General features: G+C 36.1%; 1 protein-coding gene across 4 annotated transcripts; it reads left to right on the top strand.

The window, feature by feature from the left end:
• The first annotated feature begins 1620 nt into the window (after nucleotides 1–1620).
• On the top strand, nucleotides 1621–12588 carry LOC141457910 (odorant receptor 47a-like). 4 transcript variants are annotated; one of them, XM_074135293.1, is made up of 10 exons: nucleotides 1621–1716; nucleotides 2060–2383; nucleotides 4263–4404; nucleotides 6431–6569; nucleotides 6675–6858; nucleotides 7147–7370; nucleotides 8077–8176; nucleotides 9641–9748; nucleotides 9864–10019; nucleotides 10900–12588. In XM_074135293.1, exons 2-10 carry the CDS (start codon nucleotides 2375–2377, stop codon nucleotides 10954–10956), a joined length of 1119 nt encoding a protein of 372 aa, XP_073991394.1. In that variant the 5' UTR covers nucleotides 1621–1716; nucleotides 2060–2374; the 3' UTR covers nucleotides 10957–12588. The 4 variants fall into 4 exon arrangements, with proteins under 4 accessions (XP_073991394.1, XP_073991395.1, XP_073991393.1 ...); XM_074135294.1 differs by having other exon boundaries at nucleotides 1686–1855; nucleotides 2242–2383; XM_074135292.1 differs by having other exon boundaries at nucleotides 1686–1855.
• Nucleotides 12589–20851: the final 8263 nt, after the last annotated feature.

The following is a 20851-nucleotide window of genomic DNA, read 5'->3' as shown; positions in this document are numbered from 1 at the left end:
GGTGGGCCCAAGTTCATTGAATGTAGATCTTTTTCAGAATGAATAGGGATTTTTGGATTCACGGGACCCTCAAGCGAATAACCTCAATCTGCCTTGTAAAACTCTTGAAAACGCTTGAATTTCCAATGTGAAAAGTAACTCCAATGTGGTGAATGAAGAGTAGGATGAAATCAACCCAAGGGTTATACACATTGCTAATAGAGTGGCTGGCGTGTATGACCAAATATCTGTAACGCACCAGGGCGCTAACAGCTGGTGAAGAAAAATTTGAATAAAAAATTATTTTAAATTTATTTAAATAAGGAATTGGAATCTAGTGAGACAGGATAACAATATTGGAGAGTGATAGCCAATAAAAACTGAAGGAATAGTTTGGTGAACTTTACATAGAATCTATCAGGAATAATTAGGAGTGCAAGCTTGCGAGATAGGACATCTTGAGAAAGAATTCCCATGAGGTTGGTTCACTGGCCATCCAGGAAAGGTAGGAAATGATAGACCTTGCATCTTGGACAGTGATTAGCAAGATCTCAAGGAGGATTCAGAGGAAAAATAATGAAATATTGATAAGAATTCGATCTAAGCAAGAAAGAAAAATGTCTTTGATTGGCTTCATTTCGCCACAAGATATCCTAGTTAAAACCGTCCGATAGAGGATAGGTGTCCTCTATAAGGGTTGATCGTCGAAAAGTTCAAGTAAAAGCGTAACATTGAAAAATACCCAACTTTTACCATTTTTCTTTCTTTTTCAATAAAACATGAAAATTTTTAAATTTTCTTTAAAAATAGGGCAAATTCTCATTTACAAGAGTAAATTTTTCGCAAAAAACGTAGATTTAAAAGATTTCAAGAAAAATGTTGACAAAAATGATCAAAAACGACATTTTCAATATTAATAAGTACCTTCAGCAATGCATAAACATTTTTGAAGGCGTTCTTGTAATCCATTATGAAATTCGTTATTACCATGTAAAAAGGGAAAATCATTATTGACATTCTGTAACCCACTAAAAACATCCTAGAAAATCTTTCCATATCCAAAATAATATGGCGATGGTCTTCATCTTTGCGCAATTCCATATGAAGGTGCTCCACTCTGGAAAATAAATTTAAATAATTATTATTTGGAATAATTGATCAGATGTTTTTTCGATAACAGTTCCTCACAGAAGTTCATGGTTTTCTCTTTCTATGGAGGAGTTCAAGGAGGTGGATGATTTGAGGAGTATTCGTTATAAGAGAGCAAGAGTTTCTTTAACAACAGAAATAGGGCAGTTCTAATGATATTCACAGCCAGGAAACCTCTTCAGAAAAAAACTGCTATCTCCTTAACAAAAACTTACAGTTTAAAATGTTAAGTATAAGGGTTGATTAAACGCCAAAAGGTACACACAGAAAACCTGACAACATACTATCTTGTCGAAAAATATAGTAATTCTTGTTGGTTATCAATAAATACCTCGTCATTACAAAGGCTAACAATCACGTATCAACCAGTATGTACCCATACCCAGTTTTTCTCCAGTATTATTTTGGAATGGGGTAGTTTTTTACTGAAATATTAAACTTCCTACATAATGATACGTCTTTTACGGTTAACGACTGAAATTAACCGGCGTAGTCAAATATTTAATGGAAGGCAGCTAGCATGTGATTAAGGGCACACTTGCTAGAAGACACTTATTACCTCCTTCCACCGTCACAACTGACCGATCGGTAAGTTTTGGACAGTTTCGTGGCGTTCTGTTTGTAAGCAGTTGTTTTAAAAACCGTTTGTTTTAGTGTGGTATTTTTAGTTTTTGTTCAGGTTTTATTTATTTTCGCAATTCAAATTATCAATTCTTCCTACTTGCTGGTAAATTTGAAAATATCCTTCGAAGTTTATTTTTATTCACAATTTATGAGCCAAAATGGAGAAATTTCGGCTCATAAATTTAAAAAAATTTGTTCTAAATCCTCAAACAAGTTTCTATTACTGTAAGTTCCGATGGCAATAATTACTAATCTTGGATCTTTTTGTTCGAAACATTCAATTTACTTTTTTTCTTTTAAAAAAAAGTGAAATTGAAGAAAGAATCTGGAGTGGAGAATACTGATGAGCTTTTTCACACTGCAAGTATTAAACAAGTCTGTAACCAAGATTAGATAAGATTCTGTCACGGCGAAAGACCTTTTGTCTAAGCACCGCAGCCAAAAGAGCCTTATTAAAGTTAATTTTATTTTCCTATTATATTTGAGAAGTGCTACTACTTTAAAAATCAAATGAAAAATATACACAAACTCATAGGGGTTTGCGAAGCCCAAATTACTGAAGTGACACAATAATACATTTCTCAGGAAATATTAGTAAGTGGAGTCGAAATTTTCACCAATAATGCCTGAGGTAAGTTATTGAATAACATTTTTTTCTTTAAAACTATTTAGATATTAGTTATTCTCTTAATTTTCTTATGCTTTTCTGCTGCACCCAAAGTAAGCACAAATCGAGTATTTTATGGGTACTCGATGTAATAATTTTGGTAAACAAAAGAAATTACTCTGAGAGGAGTAGGTCGTTTCTCCCCAAATGGCCAATTTTGTGTTTCGCACGTGCTCTCAATTTTTTGGGAACCATAAATACTATCACAATTTACAAGAGATAATTAAAAAATAAAAATATAATATCATCTAGTTTATCCAGAAAAATGATGGCCAGATTCAGTGCGGAGGTGTAGAAATTCTATCAGAGACAAGTTCCTCTAGTGCAGTGATGAATACTAAAGGAAGCATAGCCTTAACTTGGAAATTAATGTTTAAAAACAGTAAGAGAAACTTGTAATTCTGGCCCAGGGTGACTAAAAAAGTGGAAATCCAGTATCGGCCAAACCGCTTACTAGAGAAGCTTTAGGATTGACAGAAATGGTCACCCACATTTAAAAATACATAAAAAAACAAGGAGAATATGTTGGGATTCTCTCCTAGATTGACCAAAAAATTTGAATTTTTATCTCCAACAACCAGTAATTAAAGCAGTAAAGCAGTGTATAAATAAGTTCATGTACTTTAATTTGATAAATGTAATATTGCATTTACAATAAGCAAAAAACATTGGAAATACTGGCCTGGGTTGGCCAAAAAGGAGGAAACTTAAGCTCAGTTCACCACTTTTTTAGAGCGGTGCTAGATGTAAGATAATGGGTCGTTCTTATTTGCAATTCTACATGCATAAAGCTAAGGAAAAAGTATTCATTCCTTGCTGCAGAAGTTTAACTTTTATTTTTTATTATTGTTTTTTTTTTTTTTGCATTGGCTTCCGCCAGACAGCCAGCATCGTCTAGGTGCTTATCACTAGAATATCATTCACTCTCCATTCTTACTTATAAATACATTCCTTCACTCATTCATCCCTCTACTATATACAACTATTTACATACAAACTTACAGCTAATGGATGGATCAGTACTCTATATTCCTGCCATCCTTACAGCTTAACCGAAATTAAAATCACGTAATCCTTCTCCAATCATTTTCTTCCATTCATTCTAATCGGCTATAACTTTTAAATACATTCATATTTCTTCGCTAGCTCTGCTAGAGATTTTAGCACATAAATGTTGGTGGAGAATATAATGTCTTCGTAGCGAAATGGTGCATCTAAATACCTGTATATATCGTCAAACATTCGTTTCCTTTCTACTGCATAACGTGGACATATCCATTATTATATGTTTGAAATCCTCCTCCTCCTCATCAGCAATCTGCGGCAAAGAGGAGAGAGGACCTTTTTGTTGATCCAGTGAAGATACGCTCCGCACACCGCGTGGTTCGCTCTCAGCCTCGCGGTGTGGGATCGTATCTTCACAGGATCAGCAAAAGGTCCTCTCCTCTTAGCGTAGATTGCAATGAGGAGGAGCACCTGAAGCAGGAAGAAGAGACTAGATTGTGCATTCGCCTGGAAAAGCTTACCGCTACATCTTGATCTCGTTCGCTTCCTTAAAATAAAAGTAATTATTTATAACTTTTATTTATATCGTCTTTTTTCCTCTAAATGGATTTTTCAGTGTAATGTACGGTCTTTTAGAGGGCTAAACTAAACATTTTAAGGAAGATGACACTCACCCTTGCTTCAATAAGTGAAATAAGTTTAAATTTTGGTGCCAACTATCTTCTTGGTACTAAGTTTAATTGGATTAAGAATTAAAAAAAAAAAAATTGTATTTCGTAGTTTGAGGCGAAGAAAAGTCTTTTGAGTTGTTCACCCCAGTTTTTCTTTCTTTTTTTAGGCAACAGAAAATTTGTCTTCAATAAAGCAGTGTTATAGAAGAATCAGACTCAGCGGTCTGCTCCCTGAAACAAACAGTATATGGTACAAGATAATTAAGGTCTATCACATGCTCATGATAAATTACATCGGGGTGGCTGCGGGTAAGTCTAGGTTATCTTCATTTTCATGGTTTATCTGTAAGTCAGCTCTGCGAATACCAAAGCGAAAAACAGCTGCTCTTCACCTCTCGGGAAGAAATAAAAAATGTTCCAATTCTCTGTACATTCTTTATTTAAATCTAAACATTTTTAAACCTGATTCGAATATGTCCAACCAAGCCAGATAATAGTGTCATGGTCGAAAGAACTTAACACTAGATCTCCCCCAGAAACCATGCGGGCTGCCATATTCTGTGATTCTAGTATTTTTAGAGACGGTTTTAAGGTTTGTACAGCATTTTAGAGAGACACCTGAATTCGAGGAACAGATGAATTCGGGAGATAAGGTAGTAATCGTTGTGCTGGGGAGTCATTTGAACCGCTAGCCTATTTTCAGAGAGCTGTAAGATCACCAACAATTCTTTGTGAGATTCGTGAAGTACACGGAACGTCAAAGAAGTAGATAGGAAATGGATTTAGTTCTCTAAGGCTGGAAACATAGTGGAACGGCGAGCAAAGCGGCGATGATAGCTGCTTCAGATCAAAGAGAGCGACGAGCAGCGAGCAAAGAGTCGCATGCACATGGTGACGAGTTTAGACGCGTTCTCCTTTCGACAAAACAAGATGGAGGAACTATTTTTTGTATGAAAATTCTTCGTTGAATCTTTGGCTTAGAAGCAGGAGCTGCAGTGTACATGACAAATAAGTCTAGAAATGAACTTAGTGAATTTCATCACTTGTACCAACAACTTCGGGAGCATCCTGGCAAGTTTCATGCGTATTTTCGAATGTCCATATCAACATTTGATTACATACTAGCCCAGTGTAACCCCATTAATCAAAATCAAATTTTATTGTTTTTGAATAATACAACTCACAACAAAAGTTAGGTACAATATAGAAAAATTAACTAAATACAAATCTGTGCAACCCCATTAATCCTAGCAGTTACTTTAAGGTTAGAAAAAATAAATAAAAAAAAATAGAAATATATGCAGATAAAAAGAAACTTAGTCAATTAAAAAAAAAACAATAATTTTATTAAATCACTACTTCATGATTTGTCGTAAATTAATGTTGTTCATCTGAAAAACTGGAGTAGTACGACGCTACAGGAGAAGGATTGGAGAATTCGTTCTGATCAGAAGTAGTAGGACGTGAAAATGTAATTTAATTTTGCCTAGTATTTAGATGAAAGTTAGCATTAAGGGATTGAGAACCAAATTAAATGTAGCAAAAATTACCTGAATTCTCCATTAACTACTAATTGTTAATTAATTTTAACTATTAATTATTAATTGTTAAAAACTATTGTAGCTTCGCAAATACTGTGGTCCCACAGAGGTTTCTTTAAACAAACAACCAATAAATGTATCATTATCCATAACCTTTGAAAAATAACCTTTACAAATTGAGCGCGATGAGAGCGAAGAAATCAAACTTGTCATAACGCTTTGCTCTACTCTCTATAGATAGCGTTGCTCTATCTTTGCTTTGCTCGCCACTATGCGCGGTCCCATATGTTTACTTGTGTTTGATTTCGCCGCTTTGCTCTTCGCTATCATCGCCGCTTTGCTCGCCGCTCCACTGTTTCCAGCCTAATATAAGGCTATTTCCTCAAACTTAGCCTCCTAAATACAATATTATCGCTTAATTTCTCTTCCTAGGAGCTTCTTACAACTCACGTCCGGTGATGGACAGTGTTGTCTGTAACGAGAGAACACTGTCCGGAGGCCGGCAGTGCACTGAAAAAAGCTCCGGGCGCCAATAACCTTAGATGTTGACGCGCCTTAAAAAAAAAATTATCGCTTATTTCGTCAGAATAAAAGTTGAGCAATATCTTTTTTTTCGGACGAATTCCAATTCTGCTTACAGTCCATCAGATTGATGCGACAGTGTTCGAAGAAGAGCTTCAAGAAAGATTTGCTCTCTGCAATTTGTCCCTTTAACTTTAGCCTTTTACTTATAGTGTGGCGGTGATAACAATACCTAAAGTATAATAATATTTATTAGGCACTTTTCTTTTCAGTCTTAGATATTTTACTGAACAAAAACAATTTAATTGATTTTGTGCAAGCAATCTCGGCAGTGATGATCTATATGCATAACAATACCAAAGCTGTGAACATCTATGCACGACAACAAGTGGTCAGGCAATTGTTTGACAGGTAATCTATTGGAAAATATTAATTTTCTATTTTATTTAATTATCTATTTTTTTTTATGTTCATTCTACTGCAATGAAATATTTAAACATGAATTTTTTTTTAAAGGCTTGACAATTTTAGCAAGGAAAGTGCCAGAGATAAGGCCAACCAAACTCGTAAACAATCTTTTCGAGAAAAATTCATTTCAGTTTACTGCCAATCATTTTTGTGGTTGCCAATATTTTCCTTTGTTGCCGGAGTGTTTGGCGACTATATGTCCGGCTTTGTAAAACCACACATACCCCTTCAGGTAAAATAGCATTCACTTAGTATTACATACAAATAAAGTGATTTATCGCCACTTGTCTCTCAGTTAACTAGAGGGCGCTGTGTTAGCACCTTTGATGGGCCAAATATTTTGGACCTTTATTTACATTTTTATTTTTTACATCTTTATAATCCTTGAAGTAATATTTATATCATAGTTTAGGCTCTTATTAACTGGTATCCGTTTTTAAGACTTGGTACCATTCCAATGAAATCTGACTTAATTAATAAACTAATAAATTCTGAGTTTCTTTTTCTTACCCTTTATTAGGTATGGCTACCTTGGAGTATGAAAACATTTTGGTCATATCTGGCAGGCATGGTGTTTATTACATTGTTGGAATTTTCCGTCTGTGTTTATTATATGTCAGGCATTGTGATCTTGTTTTCATATACAAACGAACTGGCTGAATGTCTCAAAGTTTTACAAAAACGTCTTGAGGTAAATGGTCCAGCTGATAAAACTGTTTATAAACATCATAAAGTTATAATCGAGTAAGTTGTATTATTATTATTTCTTGCAATTATTGTACTCTTGAGGATTTAATGGAATGTTTGGAACAAAAATTTGTTTTTTATTGGTCTTATGGGGATCAAATTAACATTTAAATTCTTTACGCAACCAGTTTTTGATTTACGAACAGACCAATTACTTTCATTCCCAATTCAGTATGATTCATTACGTCTAATGCCTTAGTTATCGCTACATCAAAGAAAAAACGTTCGTTCCAAATCGCCTGGTTTGGACGTTGTTTCTGCCCTGCTCGTTTTTCAATTTCAGATAATTCATCGCTCAGTTTAACATAGAATGGGATAGAAAAACCATTGAAAAACTAATAGACTTATGCAGAAATGCACCGAAATTGTGTGATCGAAAAATAACCATTACCACATACATAATTTTGTGGAAAAGCTAGGTGATCTATTAATTATACCGTTTTACAATTGCTACAGAAGATAAATTCCCAAACAAGCTTCTGGAGAAGATTCCGTTTTACAATACAATTAATAGCCATAATCTCAGCTTGGAAGAGAAGTTGTTTAGCTGATCCAATTTCGAGTTCTAAACATAAATCTATTCCTATTTTCTTACTTCTAAAGACTAGTGAGAGATTAGCGATTTTCGTTTTTTTCATTGAGTTCATGTATTTGAATAAAATTACTTAATCAATCAATCAATTAATCGATGTATTTGTTTCAGATTGTTACAAGAGTTCAATAAATTATTTTCTGGTCCCTATTATGTTGAAATACTCGCTACAACTTTACAACCATGTGGATTTGGATATGCATTTATCAAGGTAAACTATTATTTTGTGATGAATAGTAGCCATTTTCACTACTATTTTTGTCCACTATGAGTTTTAGTTTTATTCCATCTTCTAGAAAAACCTGTTCGTTCGCAACCCGCTCGTTACTTTGTCTCAACTCTTGTAAGATGAAATATTGTTTCACGCAGCATTTTCCACGTAGAGAGAGAAAGATTCTGACTTTAAAGAAGTGATTTTACAAAAATATAAACACATATGGTATGTGTGAGTTTGATTTAAAAATAAAATACCGAAGTGTACAAATTAGATTCTTTTTTAATGAGAACCTCATACGAGCTGCTGAAATTCTGAGTTAAAGAAAATAATGTTACCAGTAAAGTAAAGTAATGCCTATTTTTTCAGGCTGGCTTTACGTCCAACCACTAATTAGTTGTCCTGGACAGAGGCGACTAGCAAACCTACTTTACTGTAAATTTCTTTTATTATCCAACGCCTAAGACCGGGAGTCGAACCCAGTACCACAATGCATATTAGCTTTGCAGGTCTCGCCTCTTAACCTGCTCGGCTACCGTGGCGCCTTAATGTAACCAGCAGTTACATATCGTTTTATTAAATATCGTTTTATTATATAATACAGTTTTATATCGCTTTATCGTTTCATTAAATTTAGAGTTAATCCAATAATCTACAGCCCAGCATCTTACCTTTTTGCTTTAAGTTTCAAGCATTAATCTGCAAACGGTTATTTTCTTCGTCTGGTGAACTTTCTTGGGGTGTGGTAACGTTTAAAACAGATAATTTATCCTACTGAAAATGTTTTCGTTTCTAAGTTACCTAAATATCAGATTCAGTATGTCAAGTTGACTAACTGATTGATTTTATAATCATTCATAGGGGAGAATGGATCTTCTCTAGGCGGACATTATATGGGTAAGATGTGTGTTGACCTCATGGAGCGATTATCCTCAGCTGCCGGCTCCTCCCCATTCCTGGGTCCTTCTTGGAAGAAAACAGGATTTGAATTAATATTCAGCCGCCAGTTTATTTCACTTTTGAGAAGTATTCTTCAGAAGTTCATGGAAGGAATTGGAACAGAAATGTTTGTTTGATACAACGAGTGGAGATTCCTGACTGGCGGTTCTCTTCTTCCGAAACAACCCTGGCGAAATTGGTGTCTGTCTTTAGATACGGCCTTTTTCAGAACTTCTGGGGGTATAGAGTAAAAGTGGTGTGTTTTCCCCAACAGCTGTCTTTTTCTTAGTATTTCATGAGAAAGGATATGTACTTTATTCAGCATGACATATAGAATTTGGTGAGTCGTGGGCGGAAAAAGCCAATGAAACTGTTCCAAATTATTGGCCACACAGACAAGAAACAATTGAACACTCTCTCGTTCAGATGCCCATTCGTTACCATCTGGAGAGCATCAGCTAAACTCATGAGTAGAAACTTAGCTTCACTTGTACAGTTAATGGATATAAATAAACTTTTCAGATGTTAAATCGGTACGATCCCTCTGCTCCTGAAGTAATCCTTAAATTTCTATCCAGTGCTCTAGCGCCAGGTATCGTTTGCGCATGTGGACAACAAATTACTACTCAGGTGATGAATTATTTAAAGCAAATAGAAGATCTGTATTAATACTTCCATTAGTAGAATTATTACTCTAACATAAGTATTGCAATAGTGAATTTTTTTAAATTTACAAATGTTTCAGATGGAACGACTACACGCCAGCGCTTACATGAGTAAATGGTATGAAGAGAAACCAAAGGTTCGTAGGGACTTATTGATACTGTTGACAATCACCTCTAAGAATATTGATTTAAACTACAGACACTTCATATCGTACAACTATGCTTGCTACGCAATGGTAAACACTTGTTTTGTGCAGTTTATCGAGTCAATATTTTATATTGATTTATTCCGTTTGAATGTGTGGCAAACGAGTTTTCACCGTCCGATTTGAGGAAATGTGATTAATTGAAAAAATAAAAAGAAGTGAACACTAACACGACTACAGGAAGTATTATGTTGGCCTGTTATTTTTATTTAATACCTTTTGCCTTAAAACCTCATTTAAGGGCGGCCACTTTAGGGCAAGCGAAGGGTGATTGCGCTACCCTTCAAAGGGCCATTTCAGAAAGATCCATCCCTTATGTACTATAATCGAGAATCGTTTAAATTGTTGAAATTTTAAGTTTGTAGAAAACGACGTGATTGGAAAACTGCATATTATACAGGATGTTCATTTTAAGAAGGATCAAATGCATTTCATGCTTAAACGGTTAATCTGAGCAAAAAATGGTAGAGGAAAAATTTGTTGCCCGTCACCTCTAGTTTCAGAATATGTGACTTGATTTTAGATTCCTGCCCGCATACACGGCTGACGCGCGACCAAAAGTGAGGGTTCGCAGTTGGCCCCCCATTTTCATATAAACAGTTTTAAGAGTATAAAAAGTTATGAAAGAAACCGGAAACCGTAATTCGATATCTTCAAAATTAAAGGTGCTAGGCCATTTCAAAATCTGGTATTTATTGATCATATTTCAGTTTTTTAACTTGTTGTCAAAGAGAAAGAAGAGCACGTGATAGGTCATTAGTTGATAGGTTTAGTGAACCTGTTATTCACCTAAGTTGAAAGTTCGCCAAAAGCTTTCGGGTATTGCAGGAGTGTATGTGCTTATTCCAGATTTTTGTTTCTTTAAAAATTATTTTTTTTTATATTTGATGAGATAAATGATTATTTGCAGGTGCTGAAAGGCATATACTCTTATCTGATGATGATCTTCAGCTTCGATACAGAATGAACAGAAATTTTAAAAAGACTATATCTCTCACTTTCTAGGTTAAAATGTAGTGACTTCTTTGGGCGTAACCAAAGTCTGTTTTTTTTTATTAAAAAGTGTCAATTCGCTTTTCTTTTTTTTAAGAAGAAAATGCTTTAATTTTCAAGAAAACTTGAAACACAATTTGACCCCTTGCGCCTTTAGCTGAGGTGACAATTAGTCTGAGAAAAACTTTTCAGCTTTTAGGCCCCATTCCAATGCCTTGCAAGTGTCTAATTATGTCTCCTAACCTGCCTGTAAGAGTCTTCTAGAGCTTGTTGCACGATCAGCTTTAAATAGTGAGTTCAAGGGAACCCCGTGGACGCCCCGGACCTTTCATAACTTATAATGAAGCTATTGCCCTTCAACTTCACCAATTTCTCAAACTACAGCTTTGGTTGTTAAATACAAGGGAAACTTAAATATCGCTAGAATTTCAAAATGTAGTGAATTCATTTTATAATATTTCAACTCTATACACACTGACATACTCGACTAAATGGTGTCACAGTCTGGAAAGTGAATATCAATATATCAATATTGGCTGACAAATGGGGAATATCAGAACAATTTTTATAAAAACAGTTCATTCTACTAAATAAAACAACTGAAACAGCAAGATTTTTGTTAATCTATTGTTATCTTTTCATTGTATTTGTACACAATTTAATGTAAACAGTATTCAATTAAATTGTCACAGATTTAATGTATTAATTCGTCTCTTTCAAAAATGATTTTTTTAAAAGCAATAATTTTGTTTTTTAAAATATTGTTTGAAGCTATTAGGTACACAGCATTTAGGAAAGACTCTGTTGATGTGTCTAAAGAGCACTGATTATTTAATTTAGCTATGATTTGTTTTTGAATATTTTAAATGTATTCATTGTCACCGTTATTTTGGTTGCATCTTTCAAGCTTGTTGTATTTTAATTACTTACTTTACTCTGGTTCCTCCTGCTTGGATCAAGTCCCTCCAAGCAGTCACTGACTTACAATCACAGCCGGTCTGACCTCCTGCATTGTTAACAGGCTTACCTTGGTCTACCTCTGTTTCTGTTTAACGGTGGCTGTCAGTTGTAGCACTTGTTGAGCCATCTGTAATCAGCCATGCGTGGGTCCCGTACACTATGAGACTCTTTTGATGTACCAGAGACAATATTGTCCCTTAATTAAAACTGTTCGGTATAAGGGTTGAAGGTCAAAAAGTGCTCGAACCTTGGTAGAATGTTGAAAAACACCCAACCTTGACAACGTTTTTTTTCTCTTTTTCCATAAATTTTTTTATATCTACTAACCCGAATTGCCACTTTACTATGTTTTTCTATAAGTGGTTTCCTTTGAGTGAACATGTAATATTGAAGTCAGACACATTTTTAGAGCACATTCCAAGTTTAAAGAAAAGTCTATGCGAATTGTAGTAAACAAATGTATACACCAGTTTTTCTCAAGTGAGGTTATCACATGTAACCTGCCTTCCTAGATAGTTAATTTTGTTAGTTGTTGTTTTAAGCTTCTTTTGGTTGATTTATTTTTGTAATATAATCATACTTTGTAATTAGTGTATAAAAGTAAAGCACAATATTGTAAGTTTGAATAAATAATACAGATTGTTTATTTTGTTTGTCAATTTTACTTTACTTCCAAATATTGTACTTATCAGTCCTTTACAAATAAGAGTTCCAAAAATTAAACAATTTTATACAAATGACAGATTTTTTTTTAAGAAATCAATAAACCAACCAGATGTAAACAAAATTTTTGGCTCACTAATGTGCCAAAAACCAATATTTATGCATGAAGAGACATATAACGGACATCTATCGAAAAAAGGGATCCTCTCGTTTTCCCATGAGTCTCGTGACTACCTAGCTAAACTACTGTCGGGGTGATTATGTAATGATTGAAGTAAAGCAGCCTTTAACAATGCAAATGATGAAAAAAAATAAATAGAAATTACAAAAAAAAAATTTGGAGTGAGCCCTCGTGAAAGGAAACCGACAGAGGAACGTCTCTTGCAGTATATTGACTCCACAAACTTGAATCCTCTTCTTCACTTCCGGTAAAATTTGCAATGAAAATATCTTCATCAGTTACTGTCAATGAACACTTTTCTTATTATTGAAAACAACTTTTATTACATTTACCATCAACAATGTAATGCTTCCCCCCTCCCAGACATTAGGGGTCTTAATAAAACAAAACCTGGTCGAACTTTAAAACCCTTTAATCGAACTAAATGCACACTGGTCCATTACAATTATAACTGAAATATTACTAATAAGTGATAATACAATCCCTGAACTGAACGATAAAACAACTAACTACGATTACATGATAATATAATCCCTTAACTAAAGAATAAATCAAATAACTACGAATACATGATAAGGTATAATTATATTTTATCAGACTTCTAACGGAAACTCTATTCCCAGGCTAACGGGACCCAGAGAGTGATAACCCCAAAGACCATAAGACTGATTTGGCTTACCCGCTACCAACACCTGCAGCTCGACCATTCCTCGCCAAAATCTTGAAGTCTCCGGCGGATTTCTCAAATACAACACCAGCCACTCTTTCCTGTTACACTGACCAGGGTTTTTCCTCTTTGTTTTCCATGCCACAGACACACACACCACTCTCCAGGCCCCCCACCATTCTGCCGGCAGCGTGAACAATGCTCCTAGCAATTTCATGACTCTGCATTCTCATTCCCTATGTATAACAATTTAATTTCCATAAAACTATAATTATAATTCAAAAAACCACAATTTCGTCCCCTACAACAATACTGCTAGTAAGACATATATTAACCTCTCAAAAAACATCGATAACTCAACTTCGATCCCTTACATCTCCTTCTTTTAATTCACTATTTTAAAGTTAAGAACAATCGTAATCTTTATATTTTTCTGGGCTTTTAATCTTTCTTATGAAGCGTCTATTACGCCATAGTTCTCCTCCCTTATGCATCGTAAGATTTCTTCCTATCACCATGGTTTCCTTTTACTTTGCCTGGCTCCCATCTTCCTTCCCTCTGTAACATCACCTCTTAACCCTCCTGTAACATTGGTATCTTCTTCTTCCCACTGATATAGTAAACCTTCTGCATCTCATGCCTCTTCTTAAGAGCTTCTCTGATTCCTTCAAAGTTCCTATTTATAGGATTGTAGGGCAAAAGTCCCCTAACTTTATTTAAAGTGTTGGTGGTACTCAGTACGAGTAAGAAAGCCCACGGACTAATAATAATAATAATGATAAGTATGTAGAGGGCAGAGTTCGGTAAGGTAAGAACCCTGGTGAGTGGTGGGGAGGAGTGACGGAGGCAGAAGGTGGTAAGCCATTGTCGAGGGAAGTCCAAGAGTCGCTGCGAACTGAATAACCAGCCGATTTGGCGTGAGGTGAGCCCGATCCGAGATTAAGCCCTCTGTGCACTCCTTAACCACTCACCAGGGTTCAGGCATTAACTTTTGTTAATAGTTATTTATCAGAGGTTATTTTTTAGTTAAAAGAGTTTTGGTTTATTTTGTTTTAGTTATTGTGAGGGATATTTTTAGTTTATTATTATTGTTATTCATTTCAGGGGTTTTTATGTTACAGAAATTATAGTTGGGAGATTTTGTATATACGAGTGTATGTAGAATAAGTAATTAATAATAAATCGCTAACTATATAACTGTATCTTTTCCTCCCCCTCTACCTGTGTGAATGGTCGTGTGAGTGTGAGTGTGTGCTTGCCGAAGCTCAAGGAGAGCGCGCGCGTCAGAAGGACCAGAGAGGTTTACAACTGGTAACAGGTAGTAGCGGTCAGAGCTAGTAGCAACGCTCCTACAGGAACAGCGCTCGGCCTGTATCTGGGAAACGCAGCGTCGCCCATCGATTTTGACTAAAATTTTGAATTTAGCGATACCCTGAATATAAAAGTTGGAACGTCATAAATTATAGTTCACTTACATATTAATTACCCGCGGGAAATATTGTCTCTGTAAATTGTGGGACAGCCGTGGTTACGACACCTAAGTGTTGGGTATCCTTCGAACCAGCTCTTCGAGCTCTATTAGCTGAGAATAGTATTGACTGAGGTTATCATGGAAGCCATGCAAGCCGAACTTAAGGAATTGAGGGCGGAGCTTCATAATGTGAGACAGTCTATCTCTCAGCGATCCTCTGGTCCAAAAAAAACGTGAGCAAAAGGACTTAACCCTTCAGAGTTTTATTAGGACCTGGGAGGGAGGCGAATTAGAGGAACCAGTGGAGCAGTTCAATTAGAGCAACTTCTATATAGTGGCGAGAAATGGTGGGTGGTCAGATGCAGAGCAGCTGATGGTTTGTAGGCTGAAACTGACGGGTGCAGTAGCCAGCTGTATGTATGGCCGGACATCCTACGGCCACGTTCAAAGATTTCGAGGGGTTGTTGTTACGCCGATTCGCAGGAACTGCTACGCCAGAGGAACATCTACGCCAGCTCCCGGGGGAAGATGCCCTACAATTTTCGGACCGTTGTCAGAGGCTGGACGAAAAGACACTCAAACAAGGGGTTTCTGCTCAAGAGGCAGCCTGGGCGGGAGCGAATTTAGAAAAATTTCTAATAGCTGTTTATATTAAAGACCTTAGAGGAGAAGCGGGTCGGCAATTGCAGTACACACCTCCTGGCACGTTCCAGGAGGCAGTGACCAAAGCCGCCCGGATCGAGCAAGTCAAGGTGAAACTGGGTAACCTTCGAGAGGTTTGGGCTGTACGAAAGGAGTCTCCGGGTCAGTCATACCAAGAGCAAAAGGGCGTGTGTTACGAGTGCGGCCTAGGGGGCCATTTCGCCAGGAATTGTAAGCGAAGACCAAAGGTATCCCAGGGAAGCGTAGCTCCTAACGTCCGCACCCCGCGGAAAGGTGGTACTTCTCGCTCAGTTACCTGCAATGTGTGTGGGCAAGTCGGTCACTATGCGCGCGAATGTGATAAAAGAGCCACTCTGAGGAAGGTAGCGGCCACCAGACCACAGGAAGGTGCTAACCCAAAAGGCGAGGGCTTGATGGATGCCCCACCGTCGATCGCCCGCCCTTCTTAGGGGCAGCTCCGGCACTCGTACCCAGCGTCTCATCAACGCGCCTTCGAGGCCTGTTGTTAACTGCGGAAATGGGCATACACAGGTTATTGCTTCTTGGCAGTGGGTCCGAGATATCAATACTTAAGCAGCCAATCTCGGAAGTACGAATTGGTAGTTCGGAAACGAGGGCGACAGGGGTTATGGGGGGAACAATCCCCATTCTAGGCGAACAGGAGTTGGTGTGTAAAATTGGTGACGAGGAAGTGCACCATGTCTTTGTCATTGCAAAGGTGACAACGCTTGGAGACGGCATTATAGGGTAGGATCTGATGACTATGCTAGAAGTTATAATCAATGCGGGGAATGGGGCTGTCCAACTAGAAGAAAAACCGGTATCCTCTGTAACCTTGCCCGAAGGAGAGGAACCTGACAAAATATTGGGTAGCACGACTTCCGAGAGGAAAGTGTCAGGGGAAGCGGACTCTCCACTCCTATCACCCAAAACAGTTAAGGCTTTGGGCGCTAGTTCGATACCGCCTTTTCACGAACAAATGATTAAGGGCAAGTTAGGCGGCCGTCTAGAAGGGAATCGAGTGTTGGAGCCCGTTCAACAATTACACTGTGGAGTGAGGGTGGCCCGAAGTGTGAACCGAGTAGAAGGACGACGAGACTGGATAAAAGTAATCAACTCCACACGGGAGGAAATTCAGTTAGAGAAAGGTCAGATATTGGCTTTCGCGGAGAAAGCTTCTACTTCAGTAGATCATACAGTACGTAGTTGCGGCTACAGCGGAAGCCCACGGTGGGGCGGGCAGTCTGGAGGAATTAATATGCGAGAAACTGGCCTATCTGAAGGGAAGGGAACGACGTCAATTACTCCAAGTCCTATGGAAGTACTCGGGAGTATTCGGGGAACCGGGAAGGAGAGATGTAAGCTGCCGGTACTATTTTTCATTCTGGTATTCAAAGAGCAAAGATGTAATCGAAAGTAATCCAGAAGGGAATGGTTTAAAATCGACTGAGACTATTTGAAGAAATAAAACATCCTAGCTCTTGGTGTTCTTTAATATTGCCCTAAATAATCATTTCGGGTTTGCTCAAAATGCAGGAATATTTTAATAAATCTAAAGCACAAACAGTGTGCTTGAGCTTATAGTACTATAATTTTGTTCAAATTAAGACTATTTTTATCATAAATGATTCCTTCATTAGACTGCCTTATCCATGTTAATAAAAAAACAAAGGAAAGTAACGTCTATTTTAGTTTTTTTTCAAGAAGGGCTTAAACCAAAGTAATGCTGAAATAGAAGGTGAATTATGTAGTAGTTGAGACAATAGCAACAAAATAGCTTATTAGTATGCCCCAAGATTGTAATCTGTAAAGCATCTGTAACACTTATAAGTAAAATATTTAAAAACCAGTAACTAATCTTTGAAAAAGAAGAAACAGTAAACTTCAGTCTGCATAAAAGAATTTTTCAAATTAAATAAAGAATGTGGAAATTCGAGTTTAAAAACAATCATGTCAATTTTATCTTTTCTATGTTTAGTAACCTAACTATTCATTAAGACCTAAACATGTTGCTGATCTCTCAAATACATGGTAAAATAAATTCTACCAAAATTTAGCTTCACACTCTGATCCTCCTTGTTCTAAATCACATTACTATCCAACTCTCGAAGACGGCTTGAGGCGTCATTTGCAAGAGCTTGGTCAACTAACGGAGTTAACACTGGAAGATGGTCATTAAAATTTGTCCTGTTAGATATATGTTGTTCTATCATTTTTACTTATGGCGCTCTAAATAATTTTAAATATTATGTTGAATTTAATTAATTCAAAATAAATTAATTAAAAAATTAGACATTTTAGCAATACGTTTTCTCGCAAACTGTAAGAGTAACTTTACAGTCGGATGTAAAAAATAAAATATAGAGCACGTATAAAATATATATACTAGACTACATAGGGGTTGTGGCTATTAAATAACGAGACTGATGCTGCTACAGAAGAACTATGCATGCGCCAAATCCTAACGATCGACAGCAGTGCAGCGAAAAGCCTTCTCTTTCCATTGCAGCGTCTCACGTGTTTGTAGAGAAACCTGTCTGACCGGAACTATCGTTTGTGCAAGAGGTGTTAGTTTCGTTTTGCCGAAAACATGATACTACACATGTAGTAGAGCAACGAATTGTCGTGAAACGCTACTGAAACTTATCTTTTATTAAAAGAAGTTTATGGCGATGAATGTTTATCACGTGCGCGAGTTTTTGAGAGGTTCAAGCATTTCCAAGATGGCCGAGAAGACGTCGGAGATGATGACCGCCCAGGTCGCCCTTCCACGTCGAAAACGGATGAAAATATCGATTATAATTAATCAACATTACTACCGTGAGGTGCTTGCTCAACTCTGTGAAAGAGTAAGGAAAAAACGAGCCGATTTGTGGAAGAACAAGTCATGGGTTCTCCATCAAGACAGCGCGCCGGCTCACACTGCATTGTCTGTTAAGACGTTTCTAACCAAGAACAACATCCCAGTTTTAGGCCATCCGCCTTATTCGCCTGACCTGTGGCACCATGTGACTTTTATCTGTTCCCCAAAGTCAAATCTTCATTAATTAAAAGGAACACAGGTTGAAGCTGTGAAAGAAAAAGCGGAACGCATCATGATGACTTGACAATTATCATGTTTAAATATATATCAAATATCAACATCTGACTTATGTAATATTTTTGTTTTAGACTAGAATTTAACGATAATTGTACACTTGAAAATACTAAACACGTGCGTTTTAATTGCAAGGGTTCGTTAAATTCTTTTAATCAATGGTACCAGCTCATAAAATAAACCGTGATTAATCAATTTGGGCAAAGATGAAATTCTGAACTTTAAACATTTTATTAACAAAATAATCTTATGCCGGAGATGAATTAATAATATACTCCTGCATGCAGGAGCTCACAGAAAAAGATTTCCAGCACTGTTTCGAACAATGGTAAATTAGCATGGAGCGTTGTAGGGATAGGGGAGGAGTGTATATTGAAGGTAGATAATAACTAAATATGTATAAATTTAAAATAAAATGTTTTACAGCAATAGTCTCGTTATTTAATAGCCACACCTCGTATAAGTAAATTGCCTGGTGAAGATTTTATTCATAAAGGTGTAAGTTGTTCGCTGGGGGGGTGGTCAGCTAACAATAGCATGGCTTCTTATTGGCTGCATGAACCGCCCACATTTAACATCCTCATCTCTCCATTCTGATTAGACAAATCTTTAATACAAATTATTTCTAATCGAAATACATCTTTTTTTTTTTTTTTTACTAATTTTCCCCCCGTAAGTATTTGATGAATTATCGGAATGTGCAATAAATAAAATTCATTAAAAATAGACCAAAAATCAACATCTGACTTTCGTAATATTTTTGTTTTAGGCTAAAATATGAAAATGAAAGTGGAAAAGTTCGTTTAATATTGTTTATTTCCCAGAAAAATAAAAAGGAAACTGGTAGGCGATCGCTACTTATGTGTCCACCTATTCTCAAAAGTTTAATTGCAAATGACTGGCTAGTAATAAGACAAAATGAGGTTTAGAGCGATCCATTAATTGTTTGGAAAGAAATTAAATAAAAAAATAAGTTTTAAAGCTAGTTTGGGCTTACTGAGAACATCTCAAAATACTGAAACATCGTCTATTAAGTAGAATAGCTTTTTCTGACACAATATGGAGAAACAGTCCAACATTCTATTCATAAATACCACCACATATTAATTCGAATAGCATATCTTCAAAATAAATGAAGTCCTAAGAATTTTTTTTTTTTTCTTTTGAACAAGAACTTATCGGTTACTAAACTTTGGGAGTAAGTTGGATTAAAGGAGAGCATGATATCTACTCTTCTATACTCTCAGTGTAATCTACGACGGAGAGGGAAACGATTCTCTCCCATGTGCTTTACAATCAGGGTGCCGTCTCTGGGACTTGTCAATAGACTTAACAGTTAAATAGATATGACTATGGACAGTTTGACAGCATTCTTTTTTAAAAATTATTTTACCCATTTATTTATTTTTTTCAAATTCAGAATATTTGTAAATTTCAGCACTTATCCCATCTTATTTTCTTAAAATAGCTTTTAAACATTTTTTTTTTTAAAGATAATTACTTATCTTTTTTTGTTTTCATTTTTATTTATTATCTTTTGTCAATAATTTCACAATCTCTAGGATTTTTTTCTTGTTAGTCCGGTTTTAGTACTGCACCTAGACAACGTGCTGCGCTACTAATCAATACTAACTTATAATTTTTTCAACAATTTAATTTAGCAGATTTTTTAAACGATAAGATCTTTGTAGGATTTTATTTCTTATTTTATTTATAAAGTATATAAATCAAAAAATGTTAGTTTTTAGATCAATATCTTTTGTTCATTCAGAGCAAGAGAGAGTTAGGAGAATAAAGCAAAAAAAAATACTATAACTGTAACATAAACTATACCGCCTCTAGAAAAATAACATGTTCATTCATATTTGAAATATAAGTATAGTGTTTGAAGAAAGATAACATACCTGCGTTCGGCAATTACCCATCGACCGAAATAGACCCAATATACCCAGCACCTTTCTCCCGAATCGACTTCTCCTTGTGTGAAGAAATATTTTATAAGCAATTTTTCTTTTTTTCTTGAACGGAAGAAATGTGAAAAAAAAGAAGCTTAATTACTGTGTGGATGAAGCAGTTAAACACTGAAATTAACAATGTCCTGTTCAAATATTAAAATGGCACATTAGAACCGATCATTAAGGATGGATTGGTGCTTCCGTCTTCTGCA

The sequence above is a fragment of the Rhodnius prolixus genome, unplaced genomic scaffold (genome assembly GCF_049639745.1).
Source record: "Rhodnius prolixus isolate KJV_2025 unplaced genomic scaffold, Rpr scaffold_5, whole genome shotgun sequence".
NCBI lineage: Eukaryota > Metazoa > Arthropoda > Insecta > Hemiptera > Reduviidae > Rhodnius > Rhodnius prolixus.
Note: the sequence above shows the minus strand (reverse complement) of the source record. Positions and strands in the feature narration are given on the sequence as shown.